General features: G+C 50.0%; 7 protein-coding genes across 7 annotated transcripts; all 7 read right to left on the reverse strand.

The window, feature by feature from the left end:
- Positions 1-227: 227 nt before the first annotated feature.
- On the reverse strand, positions 228-4,267 carry N7525_005647 (uncharacterized protein; the record flags this gene model as incomplete). Its single annotated transcript, XM_061213468.1, has 3 exons — positions 228-3,715; positions 3,766-4,187; positions 4,242-4,267. 3 exons carry the CDS (start codon positions 4,265-4,267, stop codon positions 228-230), a joined length of 3,936 nt encoding a protein of 1,311 aa, XP_061070489.1.
- Positions 4,268-6,745: 2,478 nt separating this feature from the next.
- On the reverse strand, positions 6,746-8,424 carry N7525_005648 (uncharacterized protein; the record flags this gene model as incomplete). Its single annotated transcript, XM_002564562.1, has 5 exons — positions 6,746-6,881; positions 6,940-7,567; positions 7,624-7,948; positions 8,007-8,046; positions 8,117-8,424. The coding sequence occupies 5 exons, from the start codon at positions 8,422-8,424 to the stop codon at positions 6,746-6,748; spliced, it is 1,437 nt and encodes a 478-aa protein (XP_002564608.1).
- A 599-nt stretch (positions 8,425-9,023) lies between these two features.
- fbp1 (fructose 1,6-bisphosphate 1-phosphatase) lies at positions 9,024-10,076 on the reverse strand (the record flags this gene model as incomplete). The annotated part of the gene is made up of 1 exon (XM_002564561.1): positions 9,024-10,076. One exon carries the CDS (start codon positions 10,074-10,076, stop codon positions 9,024-9,026), a length of 1,053 nt encoding a protein of 350 aa, XP_002564607.1.
- Positions 10,077-10,830: 754 nt separating this feature from the next.
- N7525_005650 (H(+)-transporting V0 sector ATPase subunit a) lies at positions 10,831-13,494 on the reverse strand (the record flags this gene model as incomplete). Its single annotated transcript, XM_002564560.1, has 3 exons — positions 10,831-12,951; positions 13,002-13,316; positions 13,369-13,494. 3 exons carry the CDS (start codon positions 13,492-13,494, stop codon positions 10,831-10,833), a joined length of 2,562 nt encoding a protein of 853 aa, XP_002564606.1.
- A 948-nt stretch (positions 13,495-14,442) lies between these two features.
- On the reverse strand, positions 14,443-15,639 carry N7525_005651 (uncharacterized protein; the record flags this gene model as incomplete). Its single annotated transcript, XM_002564559.1, has 1 exon — positions 14,443-15,639. One exon carries the CDS (start codon positions 15,637-15,639, stop codon positions 14,443-14,445), a length of 1,197 nt encoding a protein of 398 aa, XP_002564605.1.
- Positions 15,640-16,838: 1,199 nt separating this feature from the next.
- On the reverse strand, positions 16,839-18,274 carry N7525_005652 (uncharacterized protein; the record flags this gene model as incomplete). Its single annotated transcript, XM_061213469.1, has 3 exons — positions 16,839-17,243; positions 17,376-17,610; positions 18,069-18,274. Coding segments are annotated over 3 exons (846 nt in total), but the record flags the coding sequence as incomplete, so codon positions are not given.
- A 560-nt stretch (positions 18,275-18,834) lies between these two features.
- N7525_005653 (uncharacterized protein) lies at positions 18,835-19,083 on the reverse strand (the record flags this gene model as incomplete). The annotated part of the gene is made up of 1 exon (XM_002564556.1): positions 18,835-19,083. One exon carries the CDS (start codon positions 19,081-19,083, stop codon positions 18,835-18,837), a length of 249 nt encoding a protein of 82 aa, XP_002564602.1.
- Between the last annotated feature and the right edge of the window lie 969 nt (positions 19,084-20,052).

The raw sequence follows: 20,052 nt of genomic DNA on the forward strand, positions 1-20,052 counted from the left end.
TGAGGTCATTCTTCTTCTTCACTACGATATCCCTTGTATTTCACTGCAATGGACAATCTACACTCTTTTGCTGGTTGAAATGTGTGTGTATTCAACCCTCAATCCCTAAAAGGAGACCAAAAACTCAAGTGTCGCAGGCACTGCCTCGCATCACTCGATCTATAACGAACGAATGGGGATATCACGCTAGCAAGCACATAGAAAAAAAAGTCCAAAAAGCCACTCTTCTATTCCTCCAATTGTTCCAATTCCTCCCAGCCATCCTCATTCATAAGCTGTTCCTTCACCCGTTCCCTCAGTCCCTCAATCTGGCTCCCCAGTGCCTCAGTCCACTGCCCCTCAACCGTAGCAACCTTATCCTTAAGATCAGTCGTAAGGGCCAACTCTTCATCAGCACGAGTCTCCTGCATCTCCCTCCGGACATCTTCCTCAGGCTCCCCACGCTTAATACGCTGCGCCTCCACAAGCTTCTGATTAGCCCGCATAACAGCAGACCGCACCTCATGCAAGAGACAAAGCAGATTCGTCTGCGACTCGATGAACTGGTAGCTCGATTTCTCCGCATGCGACAGCAGCGTATACAGATACTGCAGCGGATGCTCATGGTAACTCGGATTTTCCTCGTATTCATCAGCGGGGATCTGCACCTGGAAGCCGCGCAGGTCCTCAGGCGCCTGCTGCACGAGAGCCAGGAGGGACGGGGCGATATCCCAGAATGCAGAGAGCTGCACCTCGACGCCTCGCATGACGTTCTGCTCAATGACGTCCAGGAACGTCTCGAGCCGGGTTAGCGCCTCGTTTTCGTACTGCACGCGTCGGTCGAGTGCGTCCTGAGTGAAGAATGCTTGCGTCTCTCGTAGCTTGTCTTCGTTCTTGGTTTGCTTGTACGGGAGCAGGGCGACGGCTTTGTATTTGTCGTCGCGGTCGCTGATTAGGTCGAATGACTCGCGGTGGAGCTGTTCGCGGGCTTCGAAGAGCCATTTTAGTTGTGTCAGTTTCTCTAGGAGCTCGGGCTTCTCGTCGCCTTCTTCCTGTGTTTGATCTGGTGTCCCGCTCTGGGCATCGTCCGAGAGCTCGCTGCTCAGCTGGTCGATGCAGGTTGTTGCTCTGTTGATCCTGTCGACGAGAATGGCGTGCATCGGCTGGAGCACTGTTTCTTGGTACGTGTCTAGCTGGCGTTTGACCATTGCCCTTTCTCGCTCGTTCTCCTCGGCAATCATCGCTGCCTCGGCCTCTGCTGCTTCCGCGAAGGTGAGACTGCCCTCTTGAATCTGGCCTTGGATGTTCGACCTGAAGTGGCGGTGGCCCTCGTCGACTTGCTGCTGGTGCTCTTGGAGCATTCGCTCCACGTCGGCCTTATACCGATGTCTGGTGGTTTTGATCTCCGCGAGATCAGTAATTGACCGGACCGTAGTTCGATGAGTGACCAAATCAGGATGGCTGTTATTCACAGCAGGATGGTGGCGGGGATAAGGCGGAGGCAGGGTGATCAAGCGCGAGATATCTAAACTGCGGGTTTCGTAGCGATATCCTGTTCCCGTGGAATTTGCAGGAGACCCTTCATGCCAGCCGACTTTCTCAGGTGGGTACTCATCAGAGCCATATTCCGTATTACCATAGTTCATCCTCACATCTTTGGGCTGAGAAGGAGTCAACTCCTGGTCCCCATGCATGGCCTCCCTAGGCAATCCCATGTACTTCGACTCCCGCTTGGATCGTTGAACCCTTCTCTCGGCCCCCTCACCACTAGAACCGGTTGCCGACTCCCACCAGCGACTCGGTGCACGGCCTCGAGAGCTCTCCTCGTTGCTCATGTTAAGGCTGGCAATTGGGGACAGACAAGGCTGATAGTTATTCCACCACGCAGACTCCGGTCGCCCTGCTCGATTTTGCGGGATATCTAGCTTTGGCTGGGGCTTAGGCTTTGGTGGTTGCTTGACCGGCAACTCGAACAGATTGCGACGCACATCCTCCACTTGGAAGGATTCCCAGGCCTTCGAGTACCGCTGGCGTCGGATCTGAGATTCGGCAAGCATATAGTCCGCAAAGATTTTGAGGGCTTCGGCGTCATCCTCGGCGCTGGCTTCTTTATCAATAAAGGTCTTGTGTCTTTGAATCGCATCCTGTAGGAAAGCAGGATCTTGTCGAAGAATCGATTCCATTGACACCTGCGCCGTTTGTTGTCCCGGCGTTCGGCGTGGCGACAAGGGTTTCATCATCGACACAGTATCGTTGGGCATGTGGAGGATGTGAGAGAGTGGACGGTCTTCCGCTCCTCCGGGTGCACGGGAACGTGAGCGTGGCCGGGCCTCCTTTGCTGAGTTGAGAGGCGGAGTTGGTAGTGCCTTTGGTGGTACTGGTTGGCTGGCTTCTTTGGGGTATGCCGACGAGCCCACTCCATTTGGATTGGGCGAAAATGGAGGCGTATGTGCGAATACAGCCGAGGGACCAGCCGAGCTGGGGTGCTGTCTTGGAGTCCCGTAGGGTGATTGCTCCGAAAGGAGAGCGCTGGACGATGTTCGAGGCCGGGAGCCGGTATATTGTCCCTCTGATTTAATGCTGCGGGTACTGAGAGGGGTTTGGTTGTACTTGCCCGACGTTGGATGCCGATCTTGATCTGGGCTATTGGTCTGATCTGGTAGGATCAGGTTCGATGGTTTGATTTGCTCGAGAGCATCGGCCCAAGGATTACCACTTGACGATATCGCACTTGGGGGTTCGAGAATCTGGCTTTGCCGATTGCGTCGTTCAATTCGCCTTTCACGGATTCCCTTGGCACTTGGATCGCGGACAGCTGAGCTGCGGAAAAGACCGCCGCTACCAGGAGTTCTTTGATTTGATGGATCGTGAGGATCTCCATCGTTCGGCTCTGGCGCCTTGGCCGCTTTTGCCGTGTCAACATATAAATTCTCCGTTGGCCGACTGTTCAAATATCCCTCATCTATCCAGTCAGCTGGCGTAGGCGGGATGCTTCCCAGTCCTGTGCCTAGTACGGGAGGCCCCCTCCTCGTCGTCCTGTTCGAGCTCTGGGTCGTTCTCAGAGACGATTCTGACGAGCCACTCACACTGACGGACCTTGCGGCGGGAGGGGGTCCTGGAGGTGGTGGCGGAAGCGGCATCCCGGGCTCCCAGTTACTATTTGACGGCGATCGATTTCGCGACTGACTCGTTGCCCTTGAAGAGCCCGCACTGCTTACCACAGCCCCAGCGGATGCGGCTCTTCGGGATGCCGGGGCCCGGGTTGGTGTGTCGAAATGAGCTGGTGCTGCAGACATATGCCCGTTAAAGCCAGTTGAAGGTTGGCCCTGGTCGTACTGTGCCACCCGAGGCCTGTGACTACCTGTGGCATTATATTGCGTAGCTTGATCATTATAGGGCATGCCCTGGTACTCCGCTGGACCCTGAGAAACTGATCTACTCGATGGATGTCCCTGCGGGGGAGGTGGAGGAGGGAGCGGCTGACGAGACCCCGAGTCAGATGGGTAAGCCATAGATAATGGTCGTGGCCGGTTTGAGCGTCTTTGATACTGGGCAGGCATGTCAAACCCGCCTTCCCTGTTGTCGGGTGGAGAAGGCGTTCCGGCAAAATTAGGGTTCGTCTGACCAGAGAAGTCCTGGGACATTCGATTTTGTTGGTTACTGGGAGGTGAGTATGGCGGAGGAGGTGGAGACAACGACACATCTACCGAAGGATCAATATCAATCCAAAGCGGGCCTTGGGGGTACCACTAGTCTGCAGAGGCATAGACTGTGAGCGAGACTCACCCGGGTTATTTCTTTGCGGCGTCACACGATGCATCGTGCCTGGCTGAAGATACGGGGCTTGCGCCTGGGGCCTGCCCGGTGGCCCCCAGTCCTGGGGGTTATAAGGAACATTGTATGCGTTTCTGGACGCCATCGAAGACGACGAAACCGATCTGCCGTTAATAGGCGATGGAACAGCAGGCGATAGACCGTGAGTAAATGGGCTCGAAAGCGAGGTTGATGATAAAGGCGTCGGTGTTAGTCCAAGACCAGTCCCAAGACCCTGGTATTGAGGACCGCTCAGTGCTGTGGTCAACAATGGCGGCTGTACAGCATGTTCTCGGCGACCTGGTGATGGCTGATTGCTGGGACTCGCAGTCGATGACCAGCCCTGGTAATGGTTGCTCAGCGGCTGCTCGACTGCATGATTTGAACTCAACCAGCTAGATAGGGATCAGTATATAGAAAGAAATGCCCGAGAATAAGATGTGTCGCACCTATTCATATTGGGCTGTGCATCCATCTAGGAGGCCCGAACCGAAGCCATGGCCGCCTGGAATGAAAGAGGATAACCCAACAGAACAGAGAAAAAACTATTGGCTCGAAACAGGCGAGACGCTAAATTTTTCTATTATTTGCAACAGAGGGCAAGGTTGAGGGGAAACAATAGCCCATACGGAATAGTACTCCGTACGAGCAGAAGCAGATGGACCCATAAAGGAAATCTATATTTGGAACAGAAGAAAGAAGGATTCCGAGAACAAATGAGCCAGGCCGCAGCGGGGATTGTTTATGCACCTCAGGAGATTCTCATCACATCCGAGGCCCCAGCTCGGCGCCTATCGCTCTCTATGAGAGGCCCAACGACCCTTGTCCCCTATGTCCCCGCAATAAAACAACAAACCAACAAACCAGAGAGAGTCATGGGACGGGATTTATCTTAACAAAAGCCGTAAAAAGTCAGAGTATGCAGGGGGGTCTCTTACAGGGGACATGGGGAAGATCCAAAAAAAGATCATCTACACATTTACAGCAAAGATCAGAGGTTTCTTTGAATTGTGATTGGTATTTCGCCATTAAACTCCTTAACTACTGCGGACTTTCATAACAAGACCGGGATATTCTCTGCCACGTGTAGTGACCGAAGGAAGACCGACGGCTCCGGCATATTGAAACTGTCTGAAATCGATATTAGTATCGAGACTAACAAGCGATGGCAAGAAACAAATTGTGTCGGGATAAATTTCAGATAAAGCCTTGTCACAGGCGATGGTCGTCAATTAAAATTCCTTACGTTGACCGTCGTGATAAATTGAAGTGAATCATCATAAAAGAAGATGAGGGAAAGAGAAAAAAAAAATAATCAGAACTTACAAAAAGCAGTAAGACAGATCGCCCTTGGCGTCTGCAATTATTAGTTCGCTCAATTTGTTTCTGTTCGATCTCAATCAGCATCGAGTACTGAATGGACATTGTAGCAATGCATGAGATTCGTGAATTGATCAGGCATGACAGTTTATCGTCTTCGCCAGCAAGCTGACTTGGACATATGCTTGTCTTTTTTGTGTCGTTTCATCATGTAAGGTCGGAAAGGGAAGGAGACGAGGTGTACATACACCCACAAGTCACAAGTCAACATTGGAGTCAACAGAGTTCCTGAAAGTTCATAATATCTGTCTTCAAAGAATCATTAGCACTTGCCAAGGAAATTTGGATGAGTGAAAAAAAAGTGTAGGAATGAATGTCAGAAAGGCATGAATGGTATTAAAAAGATTGTGTCAGCATCGAAAACTCGAATCAGACTCGTCATCTAAATGGTATCATCATAGTAGGTAGGGCAAAAAGAACAACAAAACTCAGTCGCATACCTTCTACAGTTACAGGGTCTCAATCGGGCACAATCAGATAGGCTTCTATTCAAGAAAGGGTTAGTGACTGTGTCACGCAACCACCTCACGAGTCGATGAATATAAGGTATGTCTCAGTGGGCGAGGTTTTCTAGGCCTGCCGCAAAAAGGCGCATCCATCATGACCGGACATTTTTTAAACGCCGTCGGAGCCCAGTGCCGTTTCATCTTCGGACAGAGATTCTCGTAGGGAAGGTGCTTTAGGCTTACCATTTGAGCCAGTAGCGCAGTAACCTATCGGTCTTCCAAACATTAGCTTGTGGTCTGAAAAGAGTTTTCATGCAAATGTTGAGATAGGGTAAAGATCAGAAATAGCCATTTGTATCATCACCGACCCGAAGGTCTGAGACGGTAATTTCCAGCGTATTTTCATACACATCGCGTTCATCATGATATGGGGTAAAGGTAGAATGAAGAAATATAAAAGGTAACTCACCATCTGCGCTTGTTGTGGGGTGGTATCTGCAATCGATGATATGTCTGTACGATCATTTCTGGAAAGGCGAGTTAGCTCAGTCCAACTCAAGGTTTGTGTGATAGTCCAAAGCAATGAGGTGAGATCAGCCTGACGTGCAATAACATAGGTTTCATTCCCCTTGGGGTCAAAGACTCTAGTTTGTTTGGTTATAGGTATCATCATGTTGGGAGGTGCATGGATGGTCGGGGGAAAATGGAGTGGACAAGATCTTACCATCGTTGCAGATCCTGTAGGGCGGCTATTGGTTAGTGAAAAACGCATTGTATCGAGAGTTTATGGCTCAAGGCCAGAGACCAATCGACCTCAGTCTCCATTTGCATTGGAAGCATTAACCATGCTGAAGATGAGCGTAGGATGATGGAAGAGAAAAGAGTGAAAACAGAAATTTGTACTTTTTTTCAAGCTCTGACGGCGCGGAATCACCTTCAGCCGGAGCTAGTCCATATTGGGACTAGTTCCACCATAGGCGAGTTCTGCTTACGTCAGTACCTCAACGGCCCAGCCGAGGTCATTTGGGATCTATGACCTTGACAATGAACCTTGAGGTTATAACTAACTAAAATCCAACTTGAATATCTCAGTTAATTGGTTTACCACCTGGCAGCATAATGCCCATCTATGTATATGACAGTCTCTTTTCGCGGGCCCAAAACTGATACAGAACCGCCAGCATAGCTAGCATACACACATCAAGGGCAATAGTCCAGTTATACCCAACAAGGTACCTCGGAGCATCAACAGTCTTCCAAACGCTAAGTAAGAGAAAAGTCAGCATAAAGTTCAGCATCAACAGGTTGCACCAACACTCACAAAAGCGGAATCCAAGCCCCAAAGGTATTACCAATGGTATTCATCGCACTGATGACAATAGCACGCTCCTCAGCACTATGAGCACAAATCTCATTTGCCCAGGCATAGATAATAGCCGCAATACCATCCGCCGTGCCAGACAGGAAGAACGCAAAGAACTTCAGTCCAACGGGGACATTCCAGATAGCTAGCACAATGCAGGCAAGGATATTCAGCACAGCAGTCGCAGCAATCAAGGTAGCCTTCACATCGTATACATCAGAGAGAACTCCACAGATCACGGACGCAATGATGGTGACTGCCGGTGACACTGTCGTGATTGTGTTGATGCTCTCGACCGAGTATCCCTCCTCCTTAAGCCAGATAGGCAAGCCGCTGTTTGAGGATACGCCGTCTGCCTGCGAGAAAAAGAATGCGAACGCTACTAGAACCCACAGCCGCCAGCCTTTCAGGATTTGAAGAACCTTCGACTTGGTGAAGGGTTGGCGGGCTTCGCGGTTCTCGGATGCCATGCGCTCTTGCGCGAGCCGGACTTCGTCGGCGCTGAGGAAGCGCGAGTTGCATTTGTCTGGTGTGCTGGGGAGGACGCATAGGCCTAGGAAGGCGATCGGGATTGTGCATGCAAAGCCTGGTATCGTTAGACTTTGTCTCTTTTTTCTCTTGTGGGACTCGGGATACACTCACAAATTATGTACAGCCATCTCCACCCTTCAATGCCATACCGGCCATCAAGTGTGGCATAAGCTCCCGCTTGAATGTACCCCGAGCTCATGCTGCCAACCTGAGAGGCAATGAAGAAGATCGCGCCTCGGCGGGACAGTTCCGAACGCTTGTACCAACTACCCAGATACCATTGCACAGCAGGAAAGAAGAAGCCACCGAGGGCACCGACGAAGAAGCGTAGGGCGTAGAGCTGGGTGACATTGCTGGCCTTGTACTGCGCCAGGGTGAAGATGCCCCAGCACAGATCGGCGGCAGGCAGGAAATAGTTCACGGGGCAGCGAGTCATCTATAAAAGGTAGTCAGCAAATCAGTAGCTCCATGATATGGATTTAGTGACAACGAACCAACAGAGTCAAAGGAATCTGCATCGTGATAAAACCAACCCTATACCAAGTCAGCTTCGATCCTCAATCCCCTCCTTGGGCACCATCATCAAGCCATCGAATTGACATACATGTAGACCGTCTGCAGATAGTTCAATTGATTCCCATAAAGCTTTAGATCTTCCTTCATGCCAGACACATAGGCTGTACTCGTAGCCGACGAATCCAAGACCTTAGCCCAGTACGCCAGGAAGACGAAGACGATGATTAATCCATCGAGCTTGAGGATCAGCCGTCGCTCGGCGGGCGTGTCCGTCGGCGCAAACCACTCATACCATTTCTGGCGTGCGGGCTCAGATCCGGCTAGAGTCTCTGATTTCGTGGGGTTTTCCTCGGCTTCCACGGTGCGCGGGGCTTTATCGATGGGTAGAGAAGACATGGCTGAATAGGATGGGGCTATGTATCTCCTGTAGCAGCTGGATTGGCCTCTGAGGTATGGGGATATGACACCGCCGACCAAATCGTTGAGATTGCTTTATCATTTTCTTGGAAGCTGCTGGCTATTATAGGGCTGAGTCGGAGCACGCCATCGGCCGCTCGAATGAGGAGTCATGAAATCCTAGTAAATTTTGACGCTATCGCCAAAACTGCATCAAGCAATTGCTAAACTCCGCTCTGTTTCGTTGGACCTTGAGCTTCGACCCAGCACGACCCGGGGGAATAAATGCAGAGATGGTGCGAGTCTTAGGTGTCAAATCCGATTAAATCGGAAGTCTCTCTGGCAACCGGTCTGGTGGACTATGCATCCGCTATGGAGCATACGCAGTTGGTAGCACTATAGAACAGTGTAATTTAATAATTTCTTTTATTTTTTATCCCGACTGTGCAGGTATAAGTATCGTAGAGCGCTAAAACATGCAACGAGGAGGTCGGGAATCCAAAATGTATAAACAAGTAGATGAATAAATAGTGTTAAGAGGGAATATGCCGGAGTAAACCAGCATCCAGAAAGAAGGAATGAACGTCTCAACGAGACGCTTATTTCTTGTACTTGTTGTACATATCAATGACCTTCTGGACCTCACCCTTGGAGCCAAGGAAGACACCACTCTTATCGTGGATGTTCTCAGGAACAACCTCCATCAAGCGCTCCATGCGTGAGTTGACAGCAAGGCCGCCTGCGTTCTCGAAGACCATAGCCATGGGCGCACACTCGTACAGAATACGCAGCTTGCCCTTGGGGCTCTTCGAGTCGGCCGGGTAGGCGAAGATACCGCCGTACAACAGAGTACGGTAAGCATCAGCGACCATGCTACCAATATAACGGGCGCTGTAAGGCTTGCCACCATTTTCGGGATACTTGAGGCTGTGGAAGTAGGCGTTGCACCACTCGTCCCAGTACTGGCTATTACCCTCGTTGACGGAGTAGATGGAGCGCGTTGCGGGCATCTTCATGTTAGGGTGGGTGAGGATGAACTCGCCAAGCGAGTTCTCGAGTGTGAAGCCGTTGACACCGCCGCCGCGCATCGTGATCACCAGCTGCGCTGAGGCACCGTACATGGTGAAGCCGGACGCCACCAGGCTGGTACCAGGGTGGAGCAGGTCCTCTGGACCGACGGTCTTGTTGGGACCGAGGACCTCATCGGGAAGCTGGAAGATACCGAAGATGGTGCCAACAGACACACCAGCGTCCAGGTTGGAGGAACCGTCGATGGGGTCGCAGACGACGGCGTAGCGAGCATTGGGGTGCTCGTCGAATCGGATCACTTCCTCTTCTTCTTCTGAGACAACGATGCGGCACTTGCCGGAGCCACGCATCGCAGAGATGAAGATATCATTGCCAATCACGTCCAGCTTCTTCTGGTCATCACCAGTCATGTTCGAGGAACCAGCCAGTCCGGTAAGGTTGATCAAGGAAGCACGACGGATGTAGTAGGCAATTGACTTGAAGGAGAATTGGAGGGCATGGCAGAGGAGGGTGAAATCACCGGAAGCTTCAGGGTACTTGATCTGTTCTTCTGTGAAGAAGCGGGAAAGTGTGACGATATCAGTGTTGATGTTCTCCGCTCCGACGGGGGGTGCTGAAGCCATTTTGAAGTATTTGGAGTGATCTAGGGTATAAAGATTGAAAGGGGTATAGCAATTGAGTTTTTAGAGTAGCTTAAGTAGTAGAAGTGGCAATATTGAAACAAGGCAAAGTAAAAAGTAGTTCAACGTCAGTGAGGGGATCAAACCGGGTAGAAGTATGGGGAGTTGACCTCAGTCCCGTTTTCGTCATTTTGCCCCGCGTGACCCGGACCCTCGCCCCTCGTCCGGTTATCCCCTTGCCGGGAACGCCCGTCTGTTTAACTGTAGTTTGTTATCACAGTATCATTACTATTGTTGATCGCTGTAGGAATTTGATATCTTAAGAAGATAAAAAATAAATACTCTCCAATTAGCTATACGATCATACTAATATGAATATATGTCCAATCTAATCGAAGACTGTTCAAAGATCTAGATCCTCCCGGTCTGTTCCTTGCCCGACTCGGCCTCGGGATCAGCAACGGAAGAATGAATTCCCTATACCCCACTCGTAGTCATGCGCACTTGAAAAGATCGTGAGATTTAGGTAATGCCATTGGTGTCTACGTGTAGGTAATTAAAGGGGCATATCTACGCTATAAATGATAGTTCGGTGTGGATATATGTAGGGATCTACATCAATGGAACAATAACAGGTGGACCGGATCGGTACAATATAGATAATGTATAATTCTAGACCCTTTACAATACAAAAAAAAGGAAAAAAGGAAAAAAAAGGAGACACATCCCGTGCGTTATAGAAAAAGAAAGGAAAGGACTAGTCCACGGGGTCCTCCTCCAACAGGGTCTTGAAGCTGAAAGGCAAGAAAGGAATACCCTCACCAACGAAATGCTTGCTCATCGCCTCAACCCAGTGAAGACGAAGTGAGTGCAGCATGGCACTGGTACCTTCCATCACACACAGAATGCAAATAGTCAGTACGAACCAGAGGTAAAAGCTGACAACAATCATGATAACGCGGGTCACGGGGCTCTCCTGATCAAAGGCACCACCAAGGGTCATGGTCCAGAGAACGATCGACAGTTGCTGGTGGGCAAGCGACAGAGCCCACAGACGAAGGTAAGAGGCAGTGTGAGAGATACAGTTCAGGCAGAATTCAATGGTGTGGATGACTTGGTGGATCATGACGTCGCCAAAGTCGAACTCCTCGTGCTCTTCGTCATCGATGTCCTGAGAAAGCATGGCAACGCCTTCTCCCTCGCTGGCCATACTGTCACGACCGAGCCCGTCCATGTCACCGTCGGCGTCAAGTGCGCTCACCCGGGAGTTCTCGCCGAGACCGCGGTAACCCAAGGCACGAGCACGGTTGTGTTCATAGCGAAGCCAGAACGGCTTGAGGAAGAGCATGATAGGTACCTGGGCCACAGCGATGAGGAGCAGGATAACCTGGACCGGTCTCTGGCCAGGGTAGAGCGGCTCGTCCACCGTACCAGGGCTCAGGAACATGAAGATGAGCATGTTGAGCAGACCGGGAGGGTTCACTCCCTTCTCCTGCCAGTTCACGGACCACTTGTAGAGTATAGTGAGGACGAGGTAACCAAAGATCGACTGGAAGAAGAGCAATCCAGGAACAAAGTTGCCCCAAATATCAACCTTGGACTTGAAGTGCCGTCCATTGACATACTGCAAGCAAAGGGCATAGGTCATGTGGCACCATCCCAAAAGTACACTCATCTTCATCTTCATACTGTTCGAAAAGAGGAGAGAATTGTCCGCCTCGTGCCAGTTCCAGTCCAGACCAATTGGATAGCGATAGCCTTCTTTCAATGTCGCCTCGACCATTTGCTCGGGCTTGATGTCGTCGGGCCATTGCCACTGACTAGGGAAGATGGTGAAAGATTTGGAGAAAATATCGTTGTAGATAAAACCGGTGTAGATCGAGAACAGACCCATCATCAACATGATGTATCGTCCATAGAATGCCATGTATGTCAGTTCATCCAGTTTAGTCCGCGCCAGCTTCTTTTCCCAGAAGATCATAGCAGAAGCCGCCATGGTCATTAGTGCACCGTGACCGCAATCACCAAACATGACTGCGAACAGGAAGGGGAAAGTGACGACCGTGTACAGGCCAGGGTTGACTTCCGAATACTTAGGGATACCGTAGGCATTCACAATCGTTTGGAATCCTTCAGTAAACTTGTTCGTCCTGACAAAAGTGGGAGGGGTCTTGTTGGTGCGGATCTGGTTGACAATTGTAGGAACAGTGAGGCCCGCACGGTCGTTCACATCCTGGAGGGTTGACTTGATCAGAGCAAGAGAGTTTGTCGGGCACCACGCCTCGGCGATCAGCGTCTTCCGCGCTTGATCATATGAAAACTTGTTCAAGGTATCGTAAACGGCCTTCTCCTTTTTGACAATGATCATCCATGCGGCGAGCGAGCGAGCGATTTGCGAAAGTTCCGCATCAAGGGTGTTCTTGGTGTTACGGAGCACATTGCCAACGTCGCCGAGACGGGTGTTCACTTCGTGAATCTGGTCTCTTCTCAGCTCACTGTTCTCATCGACACCGTACAAGGATGCGTTGAGTGACTCCGAGATCTTTCTAATCTTCGCAAGGATATTCTTGCCGTGAGCGAAGATGACAAAGACATTCTTGTGGACTTCCTCGTTGGTCACAGGGTCGATAATGGGCTCCGGGATCTCAGACTGGTTCATGTAAAGGTTTCCACGCAGGGTGCGCCAGAGGATACGCTCGAACGCTCCAATTCGGTCTCGGGGGATAACACCAGCAACGAATCCAATGTTCATTTCCGAGAAGCTCTGCTGACCCTGGGTGTCTCCATTTTGACGAGGGGCGTGGTGCTCAACATCGCGGAGCAAGGGAGCTTCATCGTTGTCGAAGGACTGACGAATGTCTTCTGTTTGTGTATGGGCCTATTCAGTTAGCCTCGTCTGTCAACGGCGGTATACTCGAAGCCACCTACCCGATCGAAGAAGCCACCGGCCTCTCTAAGTACCCATCGCCATTCACTGAGTTCGACTTCGCGCTTCTTCAAAGTCTCGTAGCTATCGTTCAGAGAGATAATCCGCTGTTCAAGGCTCTCGCTGCGATCAGCCAACTCGTCGATTTCCGAGGCTAAAGGGGCAGCCAGTGTATCGGAGAAATCCGAGGAAGATCTCATGGGGATTGCGGCCTTTTCCATCTGTTGGTGGAAATAGCGGAGCTGTCTTTCCACATTGTCGAGGCGACGGATTTCCTTTGTAAAGGTTCTTTGGAAAGCGTTCGTGTCCGGGTTGAGCTAGAAAGAGGTCAGCGGGGAGTATCAAAGCAAAGCGAACTAAGCCACTTACATCTCGGAACTGAACCTGACCGACTTCACCTAAAGCACTGACAACTTCTCTTCCGATCTCGTTGGCAATGTAGAGCTGGGTCAAGCTCATATCCGCCGAGCGGAAGAAGGTGTCCCGCGGAGCCATGGTGTAAGGAGGCTACCAGGAGCCGTGTCTCTTGGTAAGAAAACAGGGGAAAAGAGAAGGCTAAAGAGTGACAGTAGACAGATAGATTGAATGAGAGGCACAGATCCTCGGCTCTGTTGTTGCAGATATTCCGGGCTCTCCTTGGGACTCGTTCTCGGGTGGCTCTGTCAAGCTGGCCGGATCCAGCCACGTGATTTCGGTCTACACGTGATGTCGTGAGACGACTGAGCAAAGTGTCTTCTACAGCAGACAACAACTATATTTCCTTGAGACCACTCTTGGCTACAACTGCACTGGGCGGATGTACTCATAGCTTGTTATAATTGCTCTGTCTTTGGTTTATCTGTATCCCAGAGGTCTGGGGTAGCAGGGGATCTGTCATGATTGCCTACGGGGGAATGGGAACAGGTTTCCCCAACTGATCATAGTTGGGGAACGAGTATGTCATCGCATGCTACAAAATTATGTGGCTGCTAAGGGTGTCGGAGTCTACATATACCAACACGCAATATCGAAACAATCTGGTGGTTTCTGTTTCTTAAGTATGTACGGAGTACATATTGTTCCTGTAAACGCTCGCCACGAACATAAAAGACCTAACCTCAAACCCGTGCTAAGTCCAGTGCGTGTATCTACTGATTACACACGGTTCGAGGTGAGACGAGTCTAACCACTCATACTTGTTACATGTAGACTATGTCGCCGCTATCATTCTCTGGGTGCTTGAATTCATTGGAGATTGTGGTCAGCTATTTTCCTTGTCTTTGGTAGATCATATTTTCTCCTCCAAGTCAGTCCCAGGAAGTTGAGCTATGAATTTAATTCCCCTCTAATAGAAAGCAGCGAAAGGGTCTAGAAAAAGATCCCAAGAGATAAGACCACAAGCAAGACTTCAACCATCGGTCCATTTTCGTGGTCGAGTGTACCCTCGAATGCACGGTGAGTAAGCTAATACACGAGATCCTCAGCATATTCCTCATACTCCTGCATGAAATCTTCCATGCTAAACTTGTTGTTGAGCTGCTTAGCTGATAGAATGACACTACCAGCATCAATATATCCCTTCTTGAAGGCTGCGAACAATGCCGGGCTAGTCGAGGAATGTGGGATAAAAAGCTGGTTATCACCCGTTACCATAGCCCCTTTGAACGCTTGGTAAACGACATCACAGTCCTGAGTTAAGTCAACCGCCTCGCATTGGCCGAAGTCCAAAAGATGGAGTCCAACGGCGCGGTGCTGAAAGTCTGGAGACTCAACCAAAGCTCTCGGTTCCCCTGAGGCTAATGTGCCAAGCACGAATTCAACATCATCGCCGTTTGTGGCGGCGCCCCAGTGTAAGGTTGCATATGCCTTGCCCATTTCCTTAGCAAGCGGAAGGGTATCGATGCCAAGTTCCTTCATGAAACCGAGGTGGAGAGGGAAATTTCTGAGCGGGGCTGGGTTATCCTGATTGATAGAACCATTAGTCTTGCCCAAATAGACTCGGGCGAGGCAGTGCTTATTGCTAGGGTTATTGAGAAGGGATTCGATGTCAGTGATACTAAGATCCCGTTCACGACCACAAAAATAAGTGATAAGCGCTTTCCGTACGACCTTCGGTAACGGAAGAATCCGTTCCATAGTGATGACGTCCCCACGCGTGCGGTAAGCCTGGGGTATTTTCGAAAAGATTTTATCCCAGTACGCGTCGTTTTGTGTTTTGAAGATAAAGTTATGGGGTTTAGGAACGTGGACCTTGTTGTCAGTTGCGCTTCGGTAGCGTTCGAATGCGGCCGAAACATCGCAGTGGGTTTTATACTCGCGCCGGAGATTTGAGGATCGTGCTTCATTGCCTGGATTCTCTTTTTTGAGAACGTAATATTTCCCTACCACCTCGAAGATGGCGCCTTGTAGGCCACTGCCAATTTGATTTATCTCCTGCAGGTCCGGTTGAAAACGCGCACTTTGGAAGCGGCGGCTGAAAGACGAGGTCATCGAAATGACGGATTTCAAGCTGAGCGATCGCTGGAGAATGGCCGAGTCTGTCTCCAGTCCAAGTTCAGTTGCATCCAAGAAAAGATGAGCAATTCTAGCATCTCGTGCAATGGATGACGCTCCAGAGTCAGCTGAATCTTCACTGCTGTTGATTTCGCGTCGCGAAGCCATGATGGGCTAAGGATGGGTGGGGCGTACGTCAAACGTCGCGATGTAAGGCGGCCGGGCGAAGCACGTAGCGAATCCGAATAGACACTGCAGAAGGCCGATAAGAAGATACTTGAAAATGATTGGTGAATGAAAGTGACACCACCGAGTACTCGTACGGTTGATGCAAAAGGACACCTCTCACCGCCTTCCCAACCCAGGAATATCAAAACATGACATGACTCTTCCGGACTAAGGGATTCTTTGGACTCATCTTTTGCCTCGGGCGCAGTTGCTCCTGTTGAGGCTACGGAGGAGAGGAAAGATGGAGATGAAGAGAGGTCTGAATCTATGGAAAGGAGGCTGTATAAATAGCCTCCGAGAATGACAAACATGACAAACCAGGCAAATGCTCAGTCTGCACAGAGACAAACGCATACCCTGCATGCATTGCATGTCAACAGCTCCTTATGTGAGGTTTATTCCACGGAGTGACAGAGAAAGCTCTGGTTAGAGGTCTTACACTGAGCAGAAATGCTATCATATTGCACAAGATTGAACCATACTTTGTTTTCCAGCGGCGATCACCGCCACAGCAATTCAACCAGGTAGAGCTTCGCTGACGTCTTATATTCGGCAAAGTTTGGAAGGCTTAGCAACGACCATCAATCGGGCAATTACAAGGGGTAAATGCCCGTGCTCTGAGATGGATTGGTCGATCTAATGTCGGGGGACGGTGTAGGTAGTACCTAGTTACATATGTAATCACCTACCTGGGCATGACCGGCTAACAGCGTCAATTCCACAGGTCCCCATATTCTGGCTGTAGTTTGGTTCGAGTCCATTGTTGAGATTAGCGACCTAGATATTTACCTATTAAGATTCTAAGTATATGACAAAGGCCTCTCCTGCCTACCTAAGTAGAACCACTCATGTAAATGGAGAAGAGGGTTCCTGCACACTATATAAGAGCTCAGTTTAGCTGGGAAGCCGATTCTACACTGCACCACCTGCATTTCTGGCGATCTTGATGTGTTTAATATCATTCGTGGGCGCACCGTAGGTTGCATTGGAACTAACATCACATCCCAGACAGCACTTCCTTCTCTTTCCTTTTTACCTTATACAGCCAGCGCTACACTAGATACCCTGACCAAAGATCTGCTGGTTGACTCGGACCGCTTCTTCCTCTTCACAGGCCACTGACATGTCGTGATAGTTGCTCATGGCTCCTCGTCTTCCGCCTCGTCTTCTTCATTATCGTCTTCCTCATCGCCTTCTTCGTCATCTTCCTCGCCGTCTTTCTCGTGGTCTTCTTCATCCTCTGTCTCGTCCTCCTTCTCGTTGTCTTCCTCACCGTCCTTGTCGTCATGCTTCAAAGATACACCCTTCATGGCTTCAAGCACGTCATCAACGCTAGATTTCAGAGTGACCAAACCACCGTTGATTTGAAATTGTTGTGTTTTAGTGGGTTCTTCGTTGAGGAAATTGGTCATGGCAGACTGGATGCTTTTCAAAGTCTCATCAAAATGTCTTGCTTCTCGTTTCAGTTTGGTCACCTTCCCTTGAAGAACCACTTTTGGGCGACTCCCATGCTGGCGAGTAGCCACGGCAGTATCTTGTAGTGGCTGTTAGCTTATATGTCATAAGATACCCGTCGCATTGGAGTACGTACCATGGACGAAGCTACACATTTGTACGGGATCTTTGCTCCATAGGCAGTTTCCACAACAACCGCGAGCCATGGTCGGGACCCTTACACATTCTGTGAATGGCCAAATTGTGTTTTCGCATCTCTTGCAGGGTGTTGGGGCTTGGGTGCCCACAATCTGAGTTGTTGCTGCCCTAAGGCGAACATTGTATGTGAGATTGCTATAAAAATCAACCTGTGATATATCATGGATGACGATTTCCTGTGAGCGCTTCATCGCGCGCATTAATTTGACATCTAGACCAGGCCTCTTGCCATATGTCATCACCACTTCTGTTAGGTCCCTGTGTAAAGTTCAGTTTCCGAGATCCTAACTTCCCAAGGACGGCTGCGTTTATTGACTCACATGGTTACGTTGGAGGTCTGACACGGATAGGCAATTTTTGGTATAGAGGTGTAGATGTGTGCTGTAGAGGATGTCCATAAGGACTGGGGTGTTGATGAAGGATGAAGAAAGAAGTTCTCTTTCATGGTTATGTACATCAATGAGAGATTGCACAGTGTACATACCCAGGTTTTCAGTTGTTGTTTGCTTACTGTCACTATACTTAAGGTACAACAAGCGAGGTTGCAAAAGCATCATTGGTTGTCAGTATCAGGTATCCACGGCCACCTTTCCACGTCAAACAGTCACAAAGTCATCTATTAGATATCCTAATGGGACACTGAGCATATATGGTCATAAGCCAGTATCTATCCTGGGATTATCATGGTAGTTGTTGTTCTTGGGGTATAATCTTACAGCCAGTCCGCCACGTCTTGTCGTCGGCGGATCTCGAAGATGGCCGCGGCGCCAACCCCTGTCAGTGGTCGAAGGTACAGGCGACTTGTGTGGATAGGTTCCAAATCAGCCGGGGTTATCACAGATGCAGATTGGTTGGGATAGAAGCTCAGTTTAACGGAATATGTGATGTGCTTGGGGCCAGGTTTCGTGTTATATATCGAAACACTATCAGATATATATATCTCGGGGTTCTTTCATCGGCTTTATTGAACTGAAAATCCACACTAACTCTACCACAGAAAAACAGTCACATAGTCGTGTAATGTACCTGACCATTGGCGGCGTCGAAGAAACCAGTTCTATTTTGTGTCAGTCAAGGTTTCGGCCCCGGGGAGGTGCTACCCCCCGGCTTATATCCGGACGACAATATCCATGGACCTCATACCGGTGACATATGCAACACCATAGTAAGGATGCGAAACAACAGGACAGCCAATGCTTGTTTGAATAGGACTCGCAGCTATTACATACGAGTTCGAGCACCATGCCAAGATAACGTATGTCCTAGTGCTTTTGAAGCTCCAATGTGCAGTGATCGCAGCATGAATTCAGGAGCTTGCAAATACAAGACACAATTGTTTTGGGAAGGGATAATTCACACATAATACATCGTGGTAGAAAGGAAAAAGAGGAAACAAGGCCATCGTCCTTGGTAGACACCAGCTCCCGCCGACTAGACCTATCGACTGGAGTCGACGAGCAGAAACGGGTACATCGCCTCGACTTAAGCACCGCCATCCCTCTTCGCATATTCCTCCTCCATCCGCTCCTCGTACAGGCGATCAGCCTCCTCCTTGGTCAGAGCGCGACCACCCTCAGCATTCTGCGACGCACTAGCTGAGTTGCCAGGCGCGGTCCCGAAATAGCTGTTGTTGTCCGTCCGGTCGGAGGTGTGTGTAGCTGAGCTGGCAGGTTGCGTGCAGTTGGCGTCGCTGTGTTGCTTGTCAAAGAGGTCGGCGGTGGGGACAGGCATCTTAGTTGAGAGTGAAGTTTTCGGTCGCGGGTGCCGCAGTGGGTTTGAGAGAAGTAGGTTGCACAGGAGAATGATGGTAAACTGAAATTCGATATGCTGTGAGATTGGCTTTAGTAGGATGCAATGGCTGGTTTTATGCTGCTGGTACGAGTTAGCCTGGGCTTCGTCGCCACATATGTGGCGAAGCGATTGAGTCAGACGTCATGTCAACAAAACGGAGCCGGGAAGTGAGAACCCAGCGATCGACGACTGATAGCAGGGGACACTGAGCACTGAAGCACCGTAGAATGAACTGGAAGTGAACATGTTCTCATTAAGGACAGCGCACAGCCACTGATGCGCGTCTGGAGGTAGCGTCCATGAGACAGGACTCGACGTTAACTCACTTACATGGACGAGACCCTGGAGACAGGGACGAGGTTACGAGAACTAATGTAGGGGTCAAGGTGAATGGCTACAGCTTACTAGAGCTTCATTGTCTACTACGTTGTATACAGGCTAAATCTCTTCTCCAACCTCGAGCCAATGGCTCAAAACTTGATGAAAAGAAAGAGTTCCACGAATGGAGAGTGCCAAAGAATACGCCTGTCAATGACCCGTAAAGAACCATTGAACAGACTGTTCCGCCACGATGTGCAATGCAGGGACCAGTCTGTGGTGAGCCGCCTTGTTGATCGCAGTCACCCAAACAAGGTAAGTATGAAGAAGAAAGAAAAAAGAAGAGGAAGAGCCGGGGGAGAAGGGGGTATTTATGCAAAATCTTAAAGGCGGTGGCGAAGTCCAAGGGGCTGGGACGTGCTATGATTGGCAAATAAGCGAGATCACGTGATACCACCAAATCCCATCCATCCATGGACAGGTGGCATGTGATATGACTCATCTACAGCCCTGACCCTGCGGAGTCGTATAGCATTTTACATGTACAACGTACAGGACACAGGTACCATGCATCCATTCCTTGGGTTAAGT

The sequence above is a fragment of the Penicillium rubens genome (assembly GCF_028828025.1).
Source record: "Penicillium rubens strain IBT 27055 chromosome Unknown utg000002l_segment0_segment0, whole genome shotgun sequence".
Lineage (NCBI taxonomy): Eukaryota > Fungi > Ascomycota > Eurotiomycetes > Eurotiales > Aspergillaceae > Penicillium > Penicillium rubens.